At 43.7% G+C, this 27,263-nt stretch overlaps 1 protein-coding gene across 4 annotated transcripts in view; it reads left to right on the top strand.

Annotated features, from left to right (window-relative positions):
• Window positions 1-27,263, top strand: part of VWC2L (von Willebrand factor C domain containing 2 like) — a 322,575-nt gene that overhangs the window by 207,844 nt on the left and 87,468 nt on the right. Inside the window, exon 4 of one of the 4 annotated variants that reach the window (XM_068246987.1) lies at window positions 26,344-26,431. The exons of the other annotated variants lie outside the window; for them this stretch is intronic. Coding sequence (XP_068103088.1) covers window positions 26,344-26,417 — 74 coding nt within the window. The 3' untranslated portion in view covers window positions 26,418-26,431. The remainder of the gene's footprint in view (window positions 1-26,343; window positions 26,432-27,263) is intronic. 4 annotated transcript variants of the gene reach the window in all.

The following is a 27,263-nucleotide window of genomic DNA, read 5'->3' as shown; positions in this document are numbered from 1 at the left end:
CCCCACACATGTAATATTGTTCCTACTTTGGAGCATTTCCTCTAGCATCTATCAGAATGAGAGGCAGATATTAATGAGAGTTTCCTTGGGGTAAGATACCATCTCATCAAAAGGTTTTGAAAGAGTTCTCTACAGTTAACACAATGTGACAACCTAAGAGATATACTGATGACTCGTGACCATTGATTGATTTCATAATTGATCATTCTTTTTCCCAAGATGTAATATACCAATTAGAATGTATAGGAACATTAATAATTGATATATTGAAGCCAAACCCTTAAATGATTTAAATTGTGGGAGAAACAGATTGATTATTTCAGTTTTATGTTATGTTTAAAATTTTTAAAAAGTAAATTCATTGTTTTGTTTCTACTCAATGACACAGTCTTTTTGTGTCTCAGAGAGCAAAAAATATATGAACTGTTGAACCTATTTATATATCCCCTACACTCAGAAGCTGTTCTCTACCAGAAAAGAAATTCATGGTTGTAATTTCTTATTAGTGAGGCTTACACTATAGTCTGTTTGGTTCCTGACTTGAAAATGTCAGTTGCGTACTTGAAGTTTAACTCTTTCGGACAGAAAAAAAAAGGAAATGTAACAATATAATTATTTGCATGCTTGGCACTTTACATACACATATCTTTAAAACATGCACTTTACATCATGTCACATGTCACTTAAAGAGAATCTGTACTCTAAAATTCTTACAATAAAAAGCATACCATTCTATTCATTATGTTCTCCTGGGCCCCTCTGTGCTGTTTTTGCCACTCCCTGCTGCAATCCTGGCTTGTAATTGCCATTTTTATGCAGTGTTTACAAACAAAAGACGTAGCAAGTGATACGCTACGAGGAGCTCAGTGTGTGAGTCATACCGAGTGTGCAGGGGGCCTGGAGAGGGTGTGTATAGCTTGTATATCCAATCACAAGCAGCACAGCACATTCCAGCTTGACTGCCTCAGCCCGACTGACCCAACAGAGGAGAGAAGATTAGATCATATAACAGAGATAGTACAGCCACTGTGCAATTAGGAAAGGCTGCAGTTAGACAGTGCACATTAAAACAGGTATAGGAACTTATAGGATAGAAGAAATAAGGATGAAACATTTGTTACAGAGTCTCTTTACGGTACACTTAAAGTTAGGCAAGTTTTGTGAATCAACTCCATAGTGTGCACATGTTCATTCTAAATGGAATATGTCTGTTTTTAGTGCAATTCACTCGGAAAACTTTAACTGACCCCTCCAAGTCTGGCTTTATCCATGACTAAGCACAGTATAGCAGTCTGACTCTCATAAGTTACTGCTGCATGGTGACCTTTGTATATCTTGGTCTTGAATAAACCTCTGGGAGATGGTGATTTACATTTGCAGTACACCATTACATTCTTTACTTTGGACTTTCTATCTCTGGCATGCTTGACCTGAACTGAATTATTTGGGCAGAAAGCTGCCGGAAGGTACCAGCTTGAGTGCTATCAAATATATTTACTCTGAGCCAGTAGTTAGACCAAGATAACAGTGTTTTGCTGAGATACAGACTCTCCTAATTTCAACAAGATGCCCAGGACCTAGCCTGAAGCTGTGAGCGATAGGTTCTCATTTTATTGGTCATCTACATCTGCAGCGTAATGAAACAAGGATGTGTGTCTGAACTCCTGTGCCTAGCGGCAGAATAGGCTGGCATGTGGCTTCCTTATCTCCATAAACATTTAGAACGGGAAAGATTTAGTCATCCTACTGAATTAATAATATTGATTAGCAAACGTTTTCATAAATCAGCATACACATGCATCCCTTCAAAGCAGTAAAGTTCAGAAGAAATATCTTTTTCCCACTAGTGTGCTTTTCTTCCTGTAACTCACAGAGTCACAACGAGTATCCCACAGCTGGCCGTAAATCTGACTTCTTCTTGTTTTCCAGAAGTCTGCTGTGAACACCTTACTGCTTTAAGACACATTAACTGTTCATAAATGAAACAGATGCTCTGTTTTCCGGGTTATAAATTACTTTCTAGATTGAAGCCTTCGGTGTTAATGGCAGAATTTCATGGCATTGTGAGGTACAGGTGTCAAGATTGAGAGATGTGTGTTTTCCAATCCTAGACTGGAAATCACATGCCCTTGACTGAGGTCTTCTTTATCTGCTTACAAAACCGCTTTGTTTGCTACTTGTATTGTTTGTGTGGAATATACTACTTGTACAGTGTGTTGTTGTCCTTGAGCACCCTTATGGGATGTTTAACTGTTCAAAAGATTAAAAGGTGTTAACACAGCAAGACTCTAACCTGGAATACAGTCAAAGTATATTAATATTGGGATTACAAAATTTCTGTATCCTCTATAATAAAACGCCTGTGTCCACGCGCTGTCCCTGTGTAGCGTTGTCCGTGCTGAACCGTTGTGCGCATGTGCACACTGCGCAGCACGGACAACGCTGCACAGGGATAGCGTGGGACCAGGGAGCAGAGCCGGCGGCATGTCAGCGGGCGGCCGGGCGTGCGGCGGGTCAGCGGGAGGCCGGGTCTGCGGCGGGTGGCGTGCGCGCATGGCGGGTACGCGCATGCGCGGTGACACTGCGGCGGAGAGTGGGAGGGGAGTAGAGGAGAGGGGAGGTGGGAGGGGAGTGGAGGGGAGGTGCGAGGGGAGTGAAGGGGAGGTGGGAGGGGAGTGGAGAAGAGGGAAGGTGGGAGGGAGTGGAGGAGAGGGGAGGTGGGAGGGAGTGGAGGAGAGGGGAGGTGGGAGGTGAGGAGAGGGGAGGAAAGGAGAGGTGGGAGGGGAGTGGAGGGGAGGTGGGAGGGGAGTGGAGGAGAGGGGAGGTGGGAGTGGAGGAGAGGGGAGGTGGGAGGAGGGGGGAGGAGAGAAGAGGAGAGGTGGGAGGGGAGTGGAGGGGATGGGGATTCGACACAGACCTAGAGCCGTTTTTATAATGATAATTAGGGCAATAGTGGCACTCAGTGACTAATTTGTTCACTAGGTCAAATGAGAAGAAAAGAGGTCATTCGGTCGCCGGCAAAAGCTTGGAGTTTGCCTGCAGCAATCATTTTGAATGTGTGCTCCAACTATGTAGTAGTGCCTGCACGACCTCCTCCCCCTCCCCTTTGAATACAGTAGTGAATGTCACTTAAGGCTGCCATACATTGGTCGATTGCCACCAGATCGGCCAACAGACAGATCCCTCTCTGATCGAAGCTGATCAGAGAGGGATCTAATCGCTGCCTATACACTGCACACATATTTTGAATAGATTTCAGCATGAAATCAATTCACAACCTGTGGAACTGCCGCTGCTGCCTGCCTCGCCGCCTCTGCTCCTCCTGCCTGCAGCAATACATCACCTGTTCGCCGGCACGAGTCCCCAGTTCCCCGCAGTCTCTCACTTCTTTCAGTGTCCTCCTCCATCTTCTCTTCATATCCTGTCCCGTCCTGTGACAAGGAAGTTCAAACAATAGAGCGCCCTCTACTTTTTGAACTTCGCCTTCTCACAGGATGAGACAGGAAGTGAAGATGGAGACAAAAATGTAAAGTGCACTCTAAGCTTTACAAAACTATTTGGAAAATCAAGAATGCTTACGCTTACATGGACCTAGAAATTGTCTTGTCAGACATCTCTGTTTAAATATCTGATTTATTTTTTCTTTAAAGGAATACTGTAAGGGATCGGGGGAAAATGAGTTGAACTTATCTGGGGCTTCTAATGGTCCCCCGCAGACATCCTGTGCCCGCGCAGCCACTCACCGATGCTCTGGCCCCCCTCTCCGCTTCACTTCTGGAATTTCAGACTTTAAAGTCTGAAAACCACTGCGTCTGCATTGCCGTGTCCTCGCTCCCACTGATGTTACCAGGAGCGTACTGCGCAGGCCCAGTATGGTCTGTGCCTGCGCCATACGCTCCTGGTAACATCAGGGGGAGCGAGGACACGGCAACGCAGGCAAAGTGGTTTTCAGACTTTAAAGTCTGAAATTCCAGAAGTGAACCGGAGGCAGGGCCGGAGCATCGGTGAGTGGCTGCGCAGGCACAGGATGCCTGCTGGGGACCTTTAGAAGCCCCAGGTAAGTTCAACTCATTTTCCCCCGACCCCCCTACAGTATCCCTTTAAGTTTACTTTTCTTGATATACATTTTTGTTATGGTAGAGGGATTCTTTATTGTGTTACTGTTGGAGTCACAATGACAGAAGTTCTTGCAGCAGCCCACTCAATGCCAGTAGATTGCATACCCAAAGGCAGCTAGTCAAAGGTAAAGAAAGCCTTTGATTGGCCAAAGAGAATGTATGCAAAAGCACTGATTGACCAGACCTGCTGTCCAATCAGAATGTGACCTTTCTGGTTCATGGCTTTGGCAAATTTAGAGGCATTATTTTCTTTTGAATGGTCACTCCCGATATAAAAAGTTGCATATTAATCAGTCACCACGACCTGGAACACGGTCCCGAGGAAAAAGTTGCTGCTTGGCCCCTTTATGTATGTTGACAAGAGGCCAATTCTGGTACTTTTCACAATGTCTATGCCACTTGGTGTTAATACTTAAAAATAATGGGTTTCATAAAACTTTTATGAAAGTGAAATGGCATTCTTTTCAGCAGTGACAATAGCAATGACAGTGAATGCATCTTTCAGCTAGTATATGAAATCTTTGAAGTGTAATCTTTACTTACAGCAGGGAATATTGTTTTATCTCCAGACGGAATCATATACTGTTTCAAGTGAATAAGCTTTCAAGTAAATCATTATTTTTGTCACTAAATCATCTTAAAGGATACCCGAAGTGACATGTGACATGATGAGACAGACATGTATATGTACAGTGCCTAGCACACAAATAACTATGCTGTGTTCCTTTTTTTCTTTCTCTGCCTGAAAGTGTTAAATATCAGGTATGTAAGTGGCTGACTCAGACAGGAAGTGACTACAGCGTGACCCTCACTGATAAGAAATTCCAACTATAAAACCCTTTCCTAGCAGAAAATGGCTTCCGAGAGCAACAAAAAGATAAAAAGAGGAATTTCTTATCAGTGAGGGTCACACTGTAGTCACTTCCTGTCTGAATCAGGACTGAGTCAGCCACTTACATACCTGATATTTAACTCTTTCAGGCAGAGAAAGAAAAAAAGGAACACAGCATAGTTATTTGTGTGCTAGGCACATGTTTATCTCATCTTGTCACATGTCACTTCGGGTATCTTTTAAAAAACTCATTGAACTAGGCTGGAGCTCTACTAATGGCAGATGTTCGCTTTTCAGGAGAATTGCTATACATATAACATAAAAGATCATAAGCAGGTTACTAGAATAGATGGCAAGGCCAACTTATAAAATGTATTTTCAGGCTGGAGATCATAGAGGATCATAGAATATACCGTTACCGTATATACTCACATATAAGCCGACCCGCATATAAGCCGACCCCCCAACTTTTCCCTGAAAAAACAGGGAAAAATGATTGACCCCCATATAAGTCGGGGGTAGGAAATGCTTGATTGGTGCAGCCCCCCAGTGTGTCCCAGTATAGCTAGTATAGTGCCCAGTATAGGTAGGTAGTGTCCAGTATAGCTAGTATAGTGCCCAGTATAGCTAGTAAAGTGCCCAGTATAGCCAGTATAGTGCCCAGTATAGCCAGTATAGTGCCCAGTATGGGTATGTAGTGCCTCAGTTTAGCTAGTATAGTGCCCCAGTATGGCTAGTAAAGTGCCCAGTTTAGCCAGTATAGTGCCCAGTTTAGTTAGTATAGTGCCCAGTTTAGCCAGTATAGTGCCCAGTTTAGCTAGTATAGTGCCCAGTTTAGCTAGTATAGTGCCCAGTTTAGCCAGTATAGTGCCCAGTTTAGCTAGTATAGTGCCCAGTTTAGCTAGTATAGTGCCCCAATATGGCTAGTAAAGTGCCCAGTTTAGCCAGTATAGTGCCCAGATTAGCCAGTATAGTGCCCAGTTTAGCCAGTATAGTGCCCAGTTTAGCCAGTATAGTGCCCCAGTATGGCTAGTAAAGTGCCCAGTATAGTGCCCAGTTTAGCCAGTATAGTGCCCAGTTTAGCTAGTATAGTGCCCAGTTTAGCTAGTATAGTGCCCCAGTATGGCTAGTAAAGTGCCCAGTTTAGCCAGTATAGTGCCCAGTTTAGCCAGTATAGTGCCCAGTTTAGCTAGTATAGTGCCCAGTTTAGCCAGTATAGTGCCCAGTTTAGCTAGTATAGTGCCCCAGTATGGCTAGTAAAGTGCCCAGTTTAGCCAGTATAGTGCCCAGTTTAGCCAGTATAGTGCCCAGTTTAGCCAGTATAGTGCCCAGTTTAGCCAGTATAGTGCCCAGTTTAGCTAGTATAGTGCCCAGTTTAGCCAGTATAGTGCCCAGTTTAGCTAGTATAGTGCCCAGTTTAGCTAGTATAGTGCCCAGTTTAGCCAGTACAGTGCCCAGCATAGGTAGGTAGTGCTCCCCCCCCAGCTCCCCGCTCCCCCCGCGGCCGCCGCTGCTATTACCTGCTTAGGCAGCGGCCGCTTCCTAATCCGCGTTCCCCTTCTGAAACTTTCTCAGAGTGTATCACAGCAGCGCGCCCGGCGCTGCTGCTGTGACGATGCAGGGGGCAGGAAAGAGCGCGGCTCCCTATAGCGGCGATCTGTATCGCCGTTACCAAGGTAATCGCTCTTTCCTGCTCCCTGCATCGTCACAGCAGCAGCGCCGGGCGCGCTGCTGTGATACACTCTGAGAAAGTTTCAGAAGGGGAACGTGGATTAGGAAGCGGCCGCTGCCTAAGCAGGTAATAGCAGCGGCGGCCGCGGGGGGAGCGGGGAGGGGGGCGCGGACCACCCACCACCCACCACTAGACCACCAGGGAAGACTCGCATACAAGCCGACCCCCAACTTTTGACCCCCTTTTTTTCGCTTGTATGCGAGTATATACGGTAAGTCATGCTGCAGTTCCACATTTATTTAAAAATGTATATGTAATGGCAAAAGTTACATCCGAACTATATGAAAGTCTAATATTAAACATGTGTGCAACTGTAGTTGTATACACAATACCTGCAACAAGAACTTTAAAAAAACATAAATTCAAGGTGTTGTTCTTAACCACTTGAGGACCTAGGGCTTTACCCCCCTTAAAGAGACTCCGTAACAAAAATTGCATCCTGTTTTTTATCATCCTACATGTTCCAAAAGCTATTCTAATGTGTTCTGGCTAACTGCAGCACTTTCTACTATGACAGTCTCTGTAATAAATCAATGTATCTTTCCCCTGTCAGACTTGTTGGCCTGTGTCTGGAAGGCTGCCAAGTTCTTCAGTGTTGTGGTTCTGCTATGAACTCACCCTTTCTGGCCCCTCTATGCACACTGCCTGTGTGTTATTTAGATAAGAGAGAAGAGAGAAGCTGCTCTAATCAGCTGGATAAATCGTCCTCTGAGCTGGCTGGGCTTTCACATACTGAGGAATTACAAACAAGGGCAAAGCTGTTTGCAAGAAGAAAAGAGCAGCCTGAAACTTCAGTGCATGGGGGAAAGAAACACACAAATGATCTCTTGAGATTCAAAAGGAATGCTGTATACAGCCTGCTTATGTATGGATGTATTTTCTATGTGTGGACATACTGTACATCGACCTACTTCCTGTTTTGGTGGCCATTTTGTTTGTTTACAAACAAACTTTTTAAAACTGTTTTTAACCACTTTTAATGCGGCGAGGAGCGGCGAAATTGTGACAGAGGGTAATAGGAGATGTCCCCTAACGCACTGGTATGTTTACTTTTGAGCGATTTTAACAATACAGAGTCTCTTTAAGGACCGGCCACTTTTTTTCCATTCAGACCACTGCAGCTTTCACGGTTTATTGCTCGCTCATACAACCTACCACCTAAATGAATTTTGGCTCCTTTTCTTGTCACTAATAAAACTTTCTTTTGATGCTATTTGATTGCTGATGCGATTTTTACTTTTTATTATATTCATCAAAAAAGACATGAATTTTGGCAAAAAAATGATTTTTTTTAACTTTCTGTGCTGACATTTTTCAAATAAAGTAAAATTTCTGTATACATGCAGCGCGAAAAATGTGGACAAACATGTTTTTGATTAAAAAAAAACCCATTCAGCCTATATTTATTGGTTTGGGTAAAAGTTATAGCGTTTACAAACTATGGTGCAAAAAGTGAATTTTCCCATTTTCCAGCATCTCTGCCTTTTCTGACCACCTGTCATGTTTCATGAGGGGCTAGAATTCCAGGATAGTATAAATACCCCCCAAATGACCCCATTTTGGAAAGAAGACATCCCAAAGTATTTACTGAGAGGCATAGTGAGTTCATAGAAGATATTATTTTTTGTCACAAGTAAGCGGAAAATGACACTTTGTGACAAAAAAAAAAAAAAAGTTTCCATTTCTTCTAACTTGCGACAAAAAAAATGAAACCTGCCACGGACTCACTATGCTCCTCTCTGAATACCTTGAAGTGTCTACTTTCCAAAATGGGGTCATTTGTGGGGTGTGTTTACTGTCCTGACATTTTGGGGGGTGCTAAATTGTAAGCACCCCTGTAAAGCCTAAAGGTGCTCATTGGACTTTGGGCCCCTTAGCGCAGTTAGGCTGCAAAAAAGTGCCACACATGTGGTAATGCCGTACTCAGGAGAAGTAGTATAATGTGTTTTGGGGTGTATTTTTACACATACCCATGCTGGGTGGGAGAAATATCTCTGTAAATGACAATTGTTTGATTTTTTTTTTACACACAATTGTCCATTTACAGAGAGATTTCTCCCACCCAGCATGGGTATGTGTAAAAATACACCCCAAAACACATTATACTACTTCTCCTGAGTACGGCGATACCACATGTGTGGCACTTTTTTGCACCCTAACTGCGCTAAGGGGCCCAAAGTCCAATGAGTACCTTTAGGATTTCACAGGTCGTTTTGAGAAATTTCGTTTCAAGACTACTCCTCACGGTTTAGGGCCCCTAAAATGCCAGGACAGTATAGGAACCCCACAAATAACCCCATTTTAGAAAGAAGACACCCCAAGGTATTCCGTTAGGTGTATGGCGAGTTCATAGAAGATTTTATTTTTTGTCACAAGTTAGTGAAAAATGACACTTTGTGAAAAAAAAACAATAAAAATCAATTTCCGCTAACTTTTGACAAAAAATAAAATCTATGAACTCGTCATACACCTAACAGAATACCTTGGGGTGTCTTTTTTCTAAAATGGGGTCACTTGTGGGGTTGCTATACCGCCCTGGCATTTTACGGGCCTAAAACCGTGAGTAGTCTGGAAACCAAATGTCTCAAAATGACTGTTCAGGGGTATAAGCATCTGCACATTTTGATGACAGGTGGTCTATGAGGGGGCGAATTTTGTGGAACCAGTCATAAGCAGGGTGGCCTTTTAGATGACAGGTTGTATTGGGCCTGATCTGATGGATAGGAGTGCTAGGGGGGTGACAGGAGGTGATTGAGGGTGTCTCAGGGGGTGGTTAGAGGGGAAAATAGATGCAATCAATGCACTGGGGAGGTGATCAGAAGGGGTCTGAGGGGGATCTGAGGGTTTGGCCGAGTGATCAGGAGCCCACACGGGGCAAATTAGGGCCTGATCTGATGGGTAGGTGTGCCAGGGGGTGACAGGAGGTGATTGATGGGTGTCTCAAGGTGTGATTAGAGGGGGGAATAGATGCAAGCAATGCACTGGCGAGGTGATCAGGGCTGGGGTCTGAGGGCGTTCTAAGGGTGTGGGCGGGTGATTGAGTGCCCTAGGGGCAGATAGGGGTCTAATCGGATAGGTAGCAGTGACAGGGGGTGATTGATGGGTAATTAGTGAGTGTTTAGGGTAGAGAACAGATGTAAACACTGCACTTGGGAGGTAATCGGACGTCGGATCTGCGGGCGATCTATTGGTGTGGGTGGGTGATCAGATTGCCCGCTAGGGGCAGGTTAGGGGCTGATTGATGGGTGGCAGTGATAGGGGGTGATTGATGGGTGGCAGTGACAGGGGGTGATTGATGGCTGATTGATAGGTGATTGACAGGTAATCAGTGGGTTATTACAGGGAAGAAGAAATGTAAATATTGCACTGGCGAATTGATAAGGGGGGGGTCTGAGGGCAATCTGAGCGTGTAGGCGGGTGATTGGGTGCCCGCAAGGGGCAGATTAGGGTCTGATCTGATGGGTAACAGTGACAGGTGGTGATAGGGGGTGATTGGTGGGTAATTAGTGGGTGTTTAGAGGAGAGAATAGATGTAAACACTGCGCTTGGGTGGTGATCTGATGTCGGATCTGCGGGCGATCTATTAGTGTGGGTGGGTGATCAGATTGCCCGCAAGGGGCAGGTTAGGGGCTGATTGATGGGTGGCAGTGACAGGGGGTGATTGAATGGTGGCAGTGACAGGGGGTGATTGATGGGTGATTGACAGGTGATTGACAGGTGATCAGTGGGTTATTACAGGGAAGGACAGATGTAAAAAATGCCCTGGCGAATTGATAAGGGGGGGTCTGAGGGCAATCTGAGCGTGAAGGCGGGTGGTTGGGTGCCCGCAAGGGGCAGATTAGGGTCTGATCTGATGGGTAACAGTGACAGGTGGTGATAGGGGGTGATTGATGGATAATTAGTGGGTGTTTAGAGGAGAGAATAGATGTAAACACTGCGCTTGGGTGGTGATCTGATGTCGGATCTGCGGGCGATCTATTGGTGTGGGTGGGTGATCAGATTGCCCGCAAGGGGCAGGTTAGGGGCTGATTGATGGGTGGCAGTGACAGGGGGTGATTGATGGGTGGCAGTGACAGGGGGTGATTGATGGGTGATTGACAGGTGATTGACAGGTGATCAGTGGGTTATTACAGGGAAGGACAGATGTAAATAATGCCCTGGTGAATTGATAAGGGGGGGTCTGAGAGCAATCTGAGCGTGTAGGCGGGTGATTGGGTGCCCGCAAGGGGCAGATTAGGGTCTGATCTGATGGGTTACAGTGACAGGTGGTGATAGAGGGTGATTGATGAGTGATTGATGGGTAATTAGTGGGTGTTTAGAGGAGAGAATAGATGTAAACACTGCGCTTGGGTGGTGATCTGATGTCGGATCTGCGGGCGATCTATTGGTGTGGGTGGGTGATCAGATTGCCTGCAAGGGGCAGGTTAGGGGCTGATTGATGGGTGGCAGTGACAGGGGGTGATTGACAGGTGATTGACAGGTGATTGACAGGTGATTGACAGGTGATCAGGGGGATAGATGCATACAGTAGACAGGGGGAGGGGGGGTCTGGGGGGGGGGCTGGGGAGAATCTGAGGGGTGGGGGGGTGATCAGGAGGGGGGGAAGGGGCAGGGGGGGGGGTAAAAAAAATATAGCATTGACAGATAGTGACAGGGAGTGATTGATGGGTGATTAGGGGGGTGATTGGGTGCAAACAGGGGTCTGGGGGGTGGGCAGGGGGGGTCCTGAGGGGTGCTGTGGGCGATCTGGGGCAGGGGGGGGGGAATCAGTGTGCTTGGGTGCGACATAGGGTGGCTGCAGCCTTCCCTGGTGGTCCCTCGGACACTGGGACCACCAGGGCAGGAGGCAGCCTGTATAATACACTTTGTAAACATTACAAAGCGTATTATACACTTTGTATGCGGCGATCGCGGGGTTAACATCCCGCCGGCGCTTCCGTATGGCCGGCGTGATGTTGCGGCGGGTGAGCGGCGGCAGGTGCCGGCGGAGGATCGCGTCACGGATGACGCGATCGCTCCGCCCATGCCCTTACAAGGACCGCCGCCTCTGTGGGTGAGCCGGTCCTTGCAGGGCACACTTCCCGGCCGCCTCTGTGCGTTAGGCGGTCGGGAAGTGGTTAAATTGATAGAAAAAAAGACATTCCTACCTCAGTGGTGTGCACATAACTGGCTGTGTACAATGCTTCTGCTAGTGCACCTACATTTAAGTGCTCCACTTCTGAATTATGTCTTGATAAAAAAAGACCCTTATCAGCCTTGAAACATTGGTTTCTTGCTTTTCATACTGTATCTTTTTCTTCACCCCACCCCACCTTTCATTGACCTAAATATTAGTCAATCACAAATGCATGTATATTGCTGTGTGTCCTATAGCCAATGCATGGGCTGTGTGGCTAGATGACCCTTTAGCTGCCATTTTTTATTTCTTGAGAACTGAATGGTTCCTTAGTTCCTTAGTGTTACCTCCTACAGACAACAAAACATGTTTTTTTTTTGTTTGTTTTTGCTGTATAAGCATATTTTAGCTGTAGAAACATTGTCTGTTAGAGCTATAGTCTTCCCATTAGTAACATATGGCTGTGAAAGTTGAGCTACAGCATAAATGAGGTCATGTGTAGAAAAATTGATGCTTTGGAATTGTGGGTGGGGAGAAATCTACTGAGAGTTTCATGGACTGCTAGAAGATCTAATCAGTCAATACTAAGGGCCCGTTTCCACTAGCTTCTGCGCGTGGCTGCGAGACACGCGGTGGCACTTCCTGGTCTGCGGGTATGCAGATGAATCCCAGAAGCCGTGCTGCAATGTCGGCTGAATCGCAAAGGCAAGTGATTCAGACGGCGGCAGCATTATCCCCTATGGCAGAGTTTCCCCTATGGCAGAGTGTTCACAGGTTTGAAACTCACATACATTGGTCACATAATGAGAAGACAGATTCTATAGCGAAATTCTTGACGTTTAGAAAAATTGAGGGCAAATGAAGAAGAGGATGGCAGAGATGGATAGACAGCATATGTGAAGCTATAAACATGCCTATGCAACAGATGAAAGAAGCAGTGATTGACAAAGACATCTGGTGTGCAGAAGTACAAATGGTCTAGAACATATCTAGACCATGGGTTGGGGTCTAGAAGAGTTGGAGTTGACTAAATGAAAGAGGAGGAGAAGGAAGCATCATTTAGCACAACAAAAATAGTACCTAGCACTCTGTTGGCTTGGGAGGTACATGTAGAACTGCGCTAGGATGAGCATGACAGTCTAAACCTTCAGATCCTTTTTTAAGGCTACTGTAAGGCATCTCCTGTAGTCTCACAGTGACAAGATGACTTTAAAACAAATATTTTTTTCCAAGGAAAAAATGCAAATCAGCCTCAAATCTGTTATTTCTGAAATGCTTTACCATGTTAATGATGAATGTGATTATAGAGAAAGCATCCTGCCATGCATCACCTTTCTGTAATCTTCTGTTTTCCTTTCATTATCCTCCCTCTTGTTTACATCTTTTAAAAAAGCACAAGTTGACACACGCTTCACATTGTCTGCAGAATTAATCTCTGGAATCAGCAACGCCTTTTAAATGCAATGAAAGTGTTTAAAGCATTGTGCCGTGATGCTTGTACAAGAAGTTTAGCAAGAAAAAGAAAGATGCCTGAAAAGACTCATTTGTAAACTAGACTGTCTGTGCCACAGAATCCCAATGTACCTTATGCCATAAATACTTCCTCGGGGTGTTTATGTAAATTCATATTAAATTCTCTACATGAACGTGCAATCACTGTCTGGAAATAACAAGCTGAGTCTTTGGCGCTTAGTGCACCACATTTTAAGTCGGATCCGCTGAACATTATTTAGCTCTTTGCTGGAGAGAGTCTAAATTCTAAATTAAATCTGCATAATGAAAGCTGGTTTCTCAAGTCAGGACAGATGAATATCTGAATGCAATGACCTTGCATCGGAGATTTTATTTGCATTCCTTCCACAACTTAATGGGTCAGAGCACAGTTCTGAGCTGTTTAAGTGCCGGTTGAACAAATCAACATGTCGACAAGTATATAGTCAATGTATATGTGCGTTGACAGCGAGTCTGGGCTTTTTACAGCTCAATCATAATGAGAAGCCATTTTTTTTTCTTCCTGAGCTGTAGATAACTCAAAATACTACCGCCCATCCACTTTTCTTCGATTTCATCATCTTATTTTAACCATATGTCATTTTGCCGTTGCTTTTTTTTTTAACAGAACTGCAATTTTTTATGTTTTCTTAGAGATCTGTGTGAACGTTAAAAGGAGTCTGAAGCAAAAAAAAACAAAAAACAAAAAAAAAAACAGATATTTACCTTAGGAGAGTAAAGGCCCTGGGCCCGCCGTTCCCGTCTCCCTCCGTTAGCAGTCTCTGACCCTTTGGTTGGAGACTGCTCTCTTGTGCTTTGGGTGGGCTTCGGAAGTCTTTGGGAGCACTCAGGCTCCCAAAGACGGGCTGCTCCATATTGCGCACACACGAGCGCCCTCTCTCGCGCACCCGCACGTGCACATTACAGGGCCGTCCAGCTTCGGGAGCACTCGGGCTCACAAAGACTTCCATAGCGGGAAAATTAGATGGAGGAGCCTGTGGAGGAATAAGGGGATGAGGACAGAAACAGGAAGGCTCTGTAGGGCCCAGAGTCTTCCCTCTCCTTAGGTAAGTATCGTTTTTGTTTTTTTTAATAAGGCTTCACATTCTCTTTAAAGGACCACTTTTTTTTGAAAGTTTATAAAAAAATGTAAGTACAGGTGTATTAGCTGTGCATTTGTTTCAGAGTAAAATTAACTATACATTATTTTTTTCCTATGTTCCTAGTAAATACAGCAGGTAGTAGAAATGTGACAGGTCTGACAGACATTAGACTAGTATATTTGCTCACAAGGGGATCTCAGGAATTCCTTTATTTTCAAAAGCACTCTATGAATGGCAGTGGTACACTCCAACTGCCAGAATAGTGTACACAGGGGGGCTGTGGCTTTCCAGCTCGATTGTAAATGTTGTCTTCAGGTATTGCTTTTGAAAAGAATATTGAAAATATTGAGAATCCTCCATGAAGAGATGGACTAGCCCAAAACCTGTCAACTAATACACATGCAATTTAAATTTTACACATTTTTGTGATAGTAGTACTTTCACATATAGCTGAACTAGCAAATTCAAATTATTCCAGGTATTTTAGGTAAAAGGTATTTACTCCCCCCCCCCCCCCCCCAAAGCATAATTGCCTACACACTTGATAGCTAGATTCACACTAGGGCATTGCTTTGCGCATTCAAGAGAGGATTGCAATGTAGCAGAGGGGCAAATTTGCGTTGTGCTTTACACATACAGTTCGACACACACAGTGAAGCATACATCACATGAAAAGTATGCTTCACTGCAGCTGTAAACGCCCAAGCATGCCTTCCACTATTCCAACGGATTTCACTGCACCACACTGCTAATACACCAATGTGAATGTTCCATTACGATATAATTACATTGTGTTTCTATGCAATTGTAATCTACGATACATCGCAACGTAGCACCTCAGTGTAAAACTAGACTTAATTTTAAGTTATTTTAAACACAATTATGAATAACCTATTATTTTAATTGCACATTCAAACTAGAATCACAAAAAGTAAGTACTAACTAGCACTTTAGCTGGAGTTGCTTGCTGCTGAGTGACTGGTACTTTCAGAAGGTGCTGACTGGTATTTGGTAGGCGTATGCAATCTCGAATATTGTGTATTGCATTGACCATGTCTCCTTTACAGGGGTTGCTTGGCAAGGACAGGCACTTCTTGCTGTTGCTTCTAGCAGGATTAGACTTGCTGGTAATTTCACTGGAGTTGTGAAGCATTTTCCATTGATTTCTTTGGAAGGCAAGTCGCCAGTGACTACTAAAATGCCTGCAGCAGGATACTTGACAAAGCCAGCCAGTGCTAAGCTTGTATTGAGAATTGACATCATTGACAATAATGGAGTTTACATTACTCAAGCATGTTGCTAGAGCTTTAACCAGAAAAGGATTAAGATGAAATAAAGCCCTAGGCAAGATAGCAGTTTTAGCAAAACGCTGATGATTACCTGGCTTTTATAGTAAGATTTGGTGGGGGCTAGCTTCCACCAGGCCCCTGACTCTCTTTTGGCCCAAGGCAACTGCCTAGGATTGCCTTGTGGAGGATCCGACTCTGCCTGTAACCTACCACTAAGGCCTCTTTCACACAGGTGGCTGAAGTGTGTACATGTTGGGCAGGGGCGCCACCAGTATACAAGCAAGCCAAGCCGCCGCTTGGGGCCTCACACTTCGGGGGGCCTCGCTAGGCTCGCTCTGCTGCTGGCAGCGGGCGTACGGGCACCTGGCGGCTGGTGTGTGGGAGAGAGAACTTTACACTTACCTTCCTCGATCCTGACAGCTTCTATCTACTTCCTGTCCCGGCGTCTGGTAACAGCGCCCCCTGTGATGACGTATCCGCATGTCATCACAGGAGGAGCTCTTACTGATGCCACATGTGCTGGGAGAGGCTGAAGATAGAAGCTCTGTGCAGGATTCAGGCAGGTAAGTGGAAACTTATTTTTCCCCACTCCCCCGCTTCTGCGCATACCAATCTACTGGGGGCAATACCTATCTATCCTATACTGGGGGCATATACCTATCTAACCTATAGTGGGTGGCATATAACTATCTAACCTATAGTGGGGGCATATACCTATCTAATCTATACTGGGGGCATATACCTATCTAATCTATAGTGGTGGCATATACCGATCTAACCTATACTGGGGGCATATACCTATCTAATTTATAGTGGGAGCATATACCTATCTAACCTATACTAGGGCAAATATACTGACTACCTATATTGGAGACACCTACCTATCTAACATATATGAGGGCACCAACCTATCTAACCTATACTGGGGGGAAATATATGGGCTACCTATACTGGAGGGGACCCTATAGCTGGTACTTCTAGTCCTCCCCTAGCACCCTCCCTAGCCTTCTAGTCCTCCCCTAGCCCCCTCCCGTTTTACTGCTAGCCCTCCCTTAACTTCCTCCACTTGTGCTGATAGCCCTCCCCTAAGCCCTCTTTTCCTCTATTTGATAAATAAATAAAACCCTGAAAAGAAAAAGTTATAGTTATAAGTAGAAATCAGTTTGAGGTACGGCTGTGGTCAGTCTATAGAGAAGATGGTGGGTCCCATGGCCAAAAGGAGCAGCACACCTTAGGTAAGTAATTAAGCTCATCCCAAACCCAGCAAACTCTATCAAGAGCCTCCCTTATGGGAAAGTTCATTTATAAAAAAAATAATTTTAGGTGCACAGTTCACTTTAATGAAAAGTATTTCTTGCTGAGTGAAATAGTCCAAAACCTAACTCCAGACACTTATGTTCTTGCTCTGGAACTAGCGTAATTTCCTTTTATCGGTGTGAAAGCTTCTTATTCAATGGATGCAAAACAAATTAATCTTACAGAGAACCCAAGGTGGGTCTTCAGGGGCAGATGGGACACAGAGGCATGTTCTCTGCCTCCTGACATGCCTCTGTGTCTCCCAACCTGACATGCCTCTGTGCTCTCTACCCTTCCACCCCCCCCCCCCCCCCCACCGCTGCATTATAGCCACCCCAGGATTAGCAAAAATATTTGTCTCTAACTCTGATGTAAACACAGGAGAGAGCAATTCCCTGTTCAAAACGCTTGCCAGGGGCATTCCTGCAGGGTTTCCTGAGCTGCCATAGGGCAGCTCTCTCTCCCCGGCTGTGCCCCCTGCTTCTCCCTCCGCCTCCCTGCATGATATGAGTCTCTCAGTGCAGCATCGTGACCCAGAGGTCACAAAAGTGAAAGTGGGCCATTGTGGCCCACAAGAGCGGCGGGGAGCAGCGTTTTTTGTGGCTACCTGATCCGCTCAGCCCCACGGATCAGGTAGCCTACTTTTTTATTTTATTTTTTGAGGCCACCTCGGGCTCTCTTTAAAGCTTCAGTTCAGACAGTTTTTTTTTTCATACAGTGTATAGGGCTTTATTTTAAATTAATTTTCAAAAAGTTTTGTTAAGACAATTCAGTTTTTACAAAATAAAAAAAGTAAACTACCTGCTCCCTCACTTTAGAGATTTTTATGGTTTTGTAAATGTTTGATCACATCCATCCTTAACTACCCCCTTTAGTCACATAAGCATAAAGGCTTACCCTTCCCTGCTGGCCGACCACCTATTGTGGATTTAGGCGGACTGGGTGGGGGGAGCTTGGTACTGAGGAAGCAGCGGGAGATGGCTGAGGAAGAATTGAGAAGCTGTAAATTAATTCATGCAGCAATTATTTTATTACTTTACTTTGCAAAGCCTGCAATGCATTTACTAAAATGTTTAGGCCTAATTATAAAACACTGCTCTATTAACCTTTCTTGTGTCCAGTTTCTTCTGGATTTCTGTGCAAAAACTGATGCAATTAATTTTCATTATAGATGTCCCCCATGTGTCCTCTTCTGTCTTCCATGTGTAACCTTCTCTAAATAAAACATCACGAGGAGTTTGCTGATCACAAAATTTGTATTCAATAAGCACGCACATTGCATTGCTATACCCTCAAACCTCCCGTGAAATTGCACATACCCCAATTATTGATCACCCCCCTTTTACCCCAAACCCCAGTCAGGAATGTTGTTTGCCTGCAGGACTTATTTGCATGTACCAGCGCTGGTTTTTAAATCTCCTTTGGCCATATTTGATTGCATAGGATGAAAGTAAACCGTTTTCTAAACGAATAGTCCTGCAGTATAATTCCCATCTGGATTGGCAGTGTGAGGGGGTTAAACAGTCCCTTTAAAACAATTCCAGTACCTTAGAAACTTGCTGATGCAGGGATGAAGCCACCATTTGCCCGCGGACTTTACCCAAAGGCTTTTTATCTTACCGCTCTTTGGTCTTCAGGGAGCGAGGACTGAGCGCACGGGCGTCCCCGCCTGCTCCTTTCCGCCCTACCAGCTCCCTCATCACAAACCGTCTTTCGTCCTGCGGACTGATGTATGAAGATTTTGCCGCGGACTTTCGTCTATTCAACGCGGGTCGGCTGTGACCTTTCCCCTGCTGAGACAAGTAAGGTAGCCGGCTGTGCCCAAAACTTCTGCCGACGCGTTTCACTCGCTCCTTGCGAGTTTTTTCAAGGCATTAGGCATCATTCGAGTGCGAACGCCCTCTTGAGGCTGAATAAATAGGCCTTTAGTTCATGCATATTCATATTTCTTTGTACATTCGCTTGAGCACCATCTTGTGGCTGTTTAGCTAACTTATTTCCATCTTTGTTTTCCTCTCACCACTGAGAGTTTATCCATTTTCTTGCGCTACTTTAGCGTATTATTAAATTTAATATTATTTGTTATTTAGCCCAGAATGTCTGAATCATGCATTTCATTATTTTGGGGTCGAGTTGGGGGAGGCTAGTGCAAAAAGTGGGTGTCTCCTGGGTCCCCTCTCGTTAGAGGCATTTGTATTGTCCCATAAAATGGTTGAAAGAGGGAACATAGAGGGGCCAAAATAATGAAATGCATGATTCAGACATTCTGGGCTAAATAACAAATAATATTAAATTTAATAATACGCTAAAGTAGCGCAAGAAAATGGATAAACTCTCAGTGGTGAGAGGAAAACAAAGATGGAAATAAGTTAGCTAAACAGCCACAAGATGGTGCTCAAGCGAATGTACAAAGAAATATGAATATGCATGAACTAAAGGCCTATTTATTCAGCCTCAAGAGGGCGTTCGCACTCGAATGATGCCTAATGCCTTGAAAAAACTCGCAAGGAGCGAGTGAAACGCGTCGGCAGAAGTTTTGGGCACAGCCGGCTACCTTACTTGTCTCAGCAGGGGAAAGGTCACAGCCGACCCGCGTTGAATAGACGAAAGTCCGCGGCAAAATCTTCATACATCAGTCCGCAGGACGAAAGACGGTTTGTGATGAGGGAGCTGGTAGGGCGGAAAGGAGCAGGCGGGGACGCCCGTGCGCTCAGTCCTCGCTCCCTGAAGACCAAAGAGCGGTAAGATAAAAAGCCTTTGGGTAAAGTCCGCGGGCAAATGGTGGCTTCATCCCTGCATCAGCAAGTTTCTAAGGTACTGGAATTGTTTTAAAGGGACTGTTTAACCCCCTCACACTGCCAATCCAGATGGGAATTATACTGCAGGACTATTCGTTTAGAAAACGGTTTACTTTCATCCTATGCAATCAAATATGGCCAAAGGAGATTTAAAAACCAGCGCTGGTACATGCAAATAAGTCCTGCAGGCAAACAACATTCCTGACTGGGGTTTGGGGTAAAAGGGGGGTGATCAATAATTGGGGTATGTGCAATTTCACGGGAGGTTTGAGGGTATAGCAATGCAATGTGCGTGCTTATTGAATACAAATTTTGTGATCAGCAAACTCCTCGTGATGTTTTATTTAGTGAAGTTTTGAACTGTGCTATGCATAGAAGGTGCTAGAAGTAGTAAATGTGTAACCTTCTGCCCCAGTGTGTCCCCTTCTGTTCCCATGTGCCCCCTTCGTCTCCAGTGTGTCTCCTTCTGCCCCCCTTTGTCCTCCTCTTCCCTGTTTGTCTTCTGCTCCTCCCTGTTTGTCCTCGGCTCCCCCCCCTTCCCTGGTGTGTCCTCCTCTGCCTCTGTGTTCCTGTGTTTACCAATGACAATGGCAGCTTGGCTCACTGATCCCATTATCAGCAGACGCAAGCACCAGAGGCACACTGATGGAGAGAAGAGGTCTATGATTGCCACTGTAGCTGATGATGAGGTGAGCCAAGCTGCCGCTTCTCATTGTTATACATGGGGCAGAAGAGAATACAGGGGGAAGTGGGAGACACAGCCAGAAGCGCAGCAAACTGCAGCCCGACACACATACCACTTTCAGCTCGGATTTGTTGCCCAACACAGTGTAAGGCATGCCGCCCAGGAGGTTAAATGCAAGAAAAAAGTCACACACACATACAAAAGCCACATGTACACACTCTGGATACTAAACAATTAAATGGTTCATTCAGGTCTATGTCCAGAAATGTAACTGAAGGCTATTGAGCCAGTGCAGCACGTACTTATTATTAATAATTTTATTATAAAGATGTATTTTTAAAAAGTAGGATGTTAAAGAGAACCTGTACTGAGTAAAATTATTTAAAATAAACACATGAGGTAACTTCAAATGAACATTACATAGTTACCTTGCCATCAGTTCCTCTCAGAAGCTCACTATTTTCTTCTGACAATGATCCCTTCCAGTTCTGACAACATTTTGTCAGAACTGAAATATATCAGTTGCTGTCAGTTATATATCAGTTGCTGTCAGTTACAGCTGAGAGGAGAACTGATGTGTCCATGTTTCCCTATGGCTCAAGTGGACGATGTTACAGTTTAACAGTGTGCTGACCAGGAAGCTGTTATGGGGTAATAGCCATTTTCAAAATGGAGGACGGATAATTCCATTGATCACAGTGGACAAAGAGGATGCAGGAGAGGAAAAATAGATTGATGAGTACACTATACAGGAGGCATGTATGACTTGTGTATGTTTATTTTGACTTTTAATGTTCAGTTCAGGTTTTCTTTAAACATTTTTTTTTTAATTCAGAGGTCATCTTCTAGTTTTAAACCTTTTTTCTTACAGTGCTCTGCATCTTTACTGAATACCAACATGAAGATATCCAGGAGGAAACTGTAATTTACTTTATAATGCTTATAAAATAAAATGTGTGACCCTCAGACCTGATAAGTCTCTTTACTTTGGTTTGGGACTCAAGTTTATTCACCCTTTGACCTATTTCTACATTCTCACCCTTTCCTCTATCTGGATCTTTGGTTTCCACACTACAATTGTCATAGTAGAAGTAAAATGAATTATAGATAGTTAAGCTATGAAATGAGTATTATAGTAAAATGAATTGCATTCTAGAAATTCCCTGTTGGGTAGTGAAGCCATACGTTATGTCAAGAATTAGTAGAGAAGCTTTGGTGGTGAATGGAGGTAAAATATGAATTCTAACTCAGCAGCTATTAGGTTTTTCTAGTAACATATGCTCAGTAAGGCAGTGCATCCACTCTCAGATGTGACTTATTGTGATGGAGGTTTTTCCCCTGCTGTGCAAAGCGCTAGTAGAAAGCGTTCAGCTGGTGTGCTGAAGCAGCTGACAGGTGGTGAATTCACCACCTTCAGCTTTCCATATAAAAGAGGTCTTAGGGTTGCCTATTGTGGCAGGTGTATATTTAATGGCTATATAGCAAAACACTTTTCTTGATGGACCATCCTTAGACATTTAAAAGGCCTGAAAATCGTAGAAACTGTAAAGAATTTAATGTGGGGAAAAAAAGCAAAAAAAAATGGCTACCAATGGTCCCCGGTTAGAACAGAAGGACTAGTGACCTTCATCAATGAGCAGCTCTCTTCTCTCCACGTAGTACAGTGAATACGGTCCTAGTGCCCAAGCCATCTAATGCCTCTAAAGGCGGCCACAAGCCATTACATTTTTTTTTTAATTAATTGATGTAGGTTTGATTTTTTTTCCCAGTTATGAAAAAAATGGTTGAAAGTTGTAAAAAATTTGCTTGGATACATAAATCAAGAAATTGACACTCTAGCCTACACTACTCAATTTTTTGAACATTTGAACAGAATTTCCCACCACCTGATCGACTGGTTTCGAATGAAACAGGAAATAAGATCACATTTAAAGGGACTGCCTTTAAGCATACCCACAACTAATAATTATATCCTCACACCTACCAGCATGATGTTTGTAATTATATCCCCCTGGGTTCCTTGTATTTCATTGCATTGTGCTCAATGGAGCTGCCGACTTTGGGAAAAAGTTGCCCTGTGTAATACAAGTAACTATGGAAAGATGCATTTTCAAGCTCTCTTTCTCCTCTTTCTAACGATATATAAACTGCCACCCTACACCTTTTTAGTTTTAGTTTTCGCGGCCGCTGCAATTTCGATCGCGAAAATAGCGAAAAATTAAAAGGCGTAGGGCAGCAGTTTATATATCATTGGAAAGAGAATAAAGAGAGCTTTAAAATGGTATGCATCTTTCCATAGTTACTGCACTGCTCGGAGTCCCTTTAAAAGTTTCAATTTCTCTGTATAACTGATCATTTTGTCAGACAGTGAAGGACATAGTTGTCCTCTTGGAAGAGAAGTTTCACTCTTTCTTTTTTCCTCTCTCTTTCTTTCTCTCTCCCTCTCTCTTTCTCACTCTCTCTTTATTTCTTTTTCTTGAAATCAGAATGGTATATCCAAAGAGTGTGCTTCTTGGAAAGGGCAAATATAATATGATGCAAATTGCTGTTTAATAATTGTAGTTGCAAATCACCATACCTTACAGTATTGCAATGTGTACTGAGCCAACATTTCTTTTATCTGTAATTTACTGTCACTTAGAAATATCATGTTATTCTGAAAGTGACTAAAACTGATTCAGTAAGCAGTCTATTTGATAATGCCAGGAATATCTTACTGTTAAGTACCAATTTTCTTTTTCTGAATAGAAACACTTGTATTTGCAACAAAAAAGGGAGAAACAATATATGATTTAAACTATATTAAGTTTAGTAAAACTTCAGAGCATTCTTCCATGTGCCACAGGTCTCCGGCTCATCTACCACGGATGCTTCATTGCCCCCCATCCCCTTCTTACTCGATGGTTAAAATTCACATGGTAACAAGACTTACATAGTCCACATCAGACCGAATGTAATCCTCATCATAACCATGCCTCTCTAGCGACTGACAGCCAGTAGAAAGGAAGATGTAACTATGGTGGGGATCACAGTCAGACCCACCATCTTTGAAATAAAATGCATAACTGCAGCTACCATAGGACTCGTGGGGGGCTGGGGAGTGAGGGAGTATAAATGGCCATTGGGTAATGGCAGGAAGGAGATTGGTGCATTTAGGTGCATAGGTGCGACCCCTGATGCATTTCAGTAGGTACTACAGTTTTTACGGGGAGGTACATTGCCTGTAAAAAAATAAAGTCAGATTTTTTTTATGAATTTTCGTAAAATACATGAAGAAACTACCAATTATTTCCCTTTTTTGTACTTTGTAGAGTGGGGAGAACATGGAGCTAGTAGCCATAGCAACCGAGTGTGCATGAAACGTCGCACCGTGCGACGTTTAGGGCGCAACCGGTGCAATGTCTTAGGCGCACCCTGTGCGACATTTTGATCGCACACGGTGTGGTGTTTAGCGCTCACTGCACAGCGCTAAACTTTGCGCACGATCAATAAAAGCTTTGGGGGTGCTAACTGCTTAGCACCATAGTTGGTACGCCCAAAGCTTTTAGGCGTGCTAACTGAGTTAGCACCTTTCTGTGAATCTAGCCCATTGTCTGTTTTGCACTGATGAAGAGGACCCTTCGTGGATCTGAATCAATTGTCAATTACAGTGTGACATATGCATTGAAGTATAAACTCTTCAGCATTCACTAAATGGTGTGCTAACTGACTTTGGACTTTCGCTTAATTCTGGTGGTGTTTCTTGACAACCTGGTTATGTTATCAACGGCAAGGTGTGCCATTCCAAACCTTCTACTGTATTGCTTTTGTATTTTCTGTATGAGATGGTTGACCTGAGCTGCATTTCTCTCAGTAAGCTACATAAGCTCTGCACTGGGTGATTGCCCATCCACAGAGCCGCATGTTTTTAGTCAGGAAGCAACAACCAAAGATCATGGGATCCAAGTTTCAAATTAATTTTAAGGTTCATGCTAAAAACATTTTAACTAAATTATTGATACTGGAACATTTAATGTTACAATATACAAGTCCTTCTAAAAAAATTAGCATATTGTGATAAAGTTCATTATTTTCTGTAATGTACTGATAAACATTAGACTTTTATATATTTTAGATTCATTACACACAACTAAAGTAGTTCAAGCCTTTTATTGTTTTAATATTGATGATTTTGGCATACAGCTCATGAAAACCCCAAATTCCTATCTCAAAAAATTAGCATATCATGAAAAGGTTCTCTAAACAAGCTATTAACCTAATCATCTGAATCAACTAATTAACTCTAAACACCTGCAAAAGATTCCTGAGGCTTTTAAAAACTCCCAGCCTGGTTCATTACTCAAAACTGCAATCATGGGTAAGACTGCCGACCTGACTGCTGTCCAGAAGGCCATCAATGACACCCTCAAGCAAGAGGGTAAGACACAGAAAGAAATTTCTGAACAAATAGGCTGTTCCCAGAGTTCTGTATCAAGGCACCTCAGTGGGAAGTCTGTGGGAAGGAAAAAGTGTGGCAGAAAACGCTGCACAACGAGAAGAGGTGACTGGACCCTGAGGAAGATTGTGGAGAAGGACCGATTCCAGACCTTGGGGGACCTGCAGAAGCAGTGGACTGAGTCTGGAGTAGAAACATCCAGAGCCACCATGTACAGGCGTGTGCAGGAAATGGGCTACAGGTGCCGCATTCCCCAGGTCAAGCCACTTTTGAACCAGAAACAGCGGCAGAAGCGACTGACTTGGGCTACAGAGAAGCAGCACTGGACTGTTGCTCAGTGGTCCAAAGTACTTTTTTTGGATGAAAGCAACTTTTGCATGTCATTCGGAAATCAAGGTTCCAGAGTCTGGAGGAAGACTGGGGAGAGGGAAATGCCAAAATGCCTGAAGTCCAGTGTCAAGTACCTCCAGTCAGTGATGGTCTGGGGAGCCATGTCAGCTGCTGGTGTTGGTTGACTGTGTTTTATCAAGGGCAGGGTCAATGCGGCTAGCTATCAGGAGATTTTGGAGCACTTCATGCTTACATCTGCTGAAAAGCTTTATGGAGATGAAGATTTCGTTTTTCAGCATGACCTGGCACCTGCTCACAGTGCCAAAACCACTGGTAAATGGTTTACTGACCATGGTATTACTGTGCTCAATTGGCCTGCCAACTCTCCTGACCTGAACCTCATAGAGAATCTGTGGGATATTGTGAAGAAAAGTTGAGAGACGCAAGACCCAACACTCTGGATGAGCTTAAGGCCGCTATCAAAGCATTCTGGGCCTCCATAACACCTGAGCAGTGCCACAGGCTGATTGCCTCCATGCCACGCCGTATTGAAGCAGTCATTTCTGCAAAAGGATTCCCAACCAAGTATTGAGTGCATAACTAAACATAATTATTTGAAGGTTGACTTTTTTTGTTTTAAAAACCCTTTTCTTTTATTGGTCGGATGAAATATGCTAATTTTTTGAGATTGGAATTTTGGGTTTTCATGAGCTGTATGCCAAAATCATCAATATTAAAACAATAAAAGGTTTTAACTACTTCAGTTGTGTGTAATGAATTTAAAATATATGAAAGTCTAATGTTTATCAGTACATTACAGAAAATAATGAACTTCATCACAATATGCACATTTTTTGAGAAGGACCTGTATGTGTTTGGATTGCAAGGGTTTACTTTGTAATTAAAAACTGCAGAATTTTCAAATTTTATATTATTAATAGCCACCATGTCTCTTCCCACGCCGAGTTTAGAAAGACGCACTTTAAATAACAATGACGTTTTATTTTTCTCAGTATCATGCTGCTTTTGCTACGTCCTTTATCTTTTCAGTATTTATGTATTAATTTTACTTATTTATTTTATCATTTATATAGCGTTGACACTTTTTGTTTCTGCAGAAAACACTGAACCAATCACATCACTCGCTGTCACCCAGAGTGGCTCACAATCTGATGTCTCTACCACATTCTAGGGCCAATTTTGTGGGTAAGCCAGTTAAACTACAAGCATGTTTTTGGGGAGAGGGTAGAAACCAGAGTTTCAGAAAGAAACCCACTTACATGGGAACCACTAAAAAAAAATCATATAGCCAGTGCCCCTAGTTAGATTTGATCCCAAGACTGTAAACCTTTAAGGCAATAATAATATTCAGTACTTAGTTGTCATGTTGACTTGTTATGAAATTGATGAATTATCAAGCAAGCAATTCATGAAATAACATGCATCCTTGTGCCTGTAAAGAGGATTAGGTTTATTCAGAATAAAGTATTCTACTGCTATTAAAGGAAAGGTCCAAGCAAAATAAAAAAATGAGTTTCACTTAGCTGGGGCTTCTGCCAGCCCCATGCAGCCATCCTGTGCCCCCGCATTGCGTACATTTTTACGCATTCCCGCTAGTGCAGGAACATTAACACATACATTTTTACGCATTAGTGGTTCAATGCGTAAACGTTTATGCATTGAACCAGTAATGCGTAAAAATGTATGTGTTAATGTTCCTGCACTAGCGGGAATGCGTGAAAATGTACGCAATGCGACCCGCCGACCTCCGAGGTCGGCAAGCTGCCAGCGGGGCACTGGAGCAGCAGTGAGTGACTACGAGGGCACAGGATGGCTGCATGGGGCTGGGAGAAGCCCCAGGTAAGTGAAACTCATTTTTTTATTTTGCTTGAACCTTCCCTTTAAGACAATGTTTCAATAATCATATTTATATCACAGATGCAGCATCTGGACTGACTGATGTTGCTCACAGTACGTTAATATTTTAGCCTGGCAGTGTGATGATGTGTGTCTTCATGTATAGCCATTTAGAGTATTT

This window comes from Hyperolius riggenbachi, chromosome 7 (genome assembly GCF_040937935.1).
Source record: "Hyperolius riggenbachi isolate aHypRig1 chromosome 7, aHypRig1.pri, whole genome shotgun sequence".
Taxonomy (NCBI): Eukaryota; Metazoa; Chordata; class Amphibia; order Anura; family Hyperoliidae; genus Hyperolius; species Hyperolius riggenbachi.
This window is presented reverse-complemented; position numbering and strand designations above follow the sequence as displayed.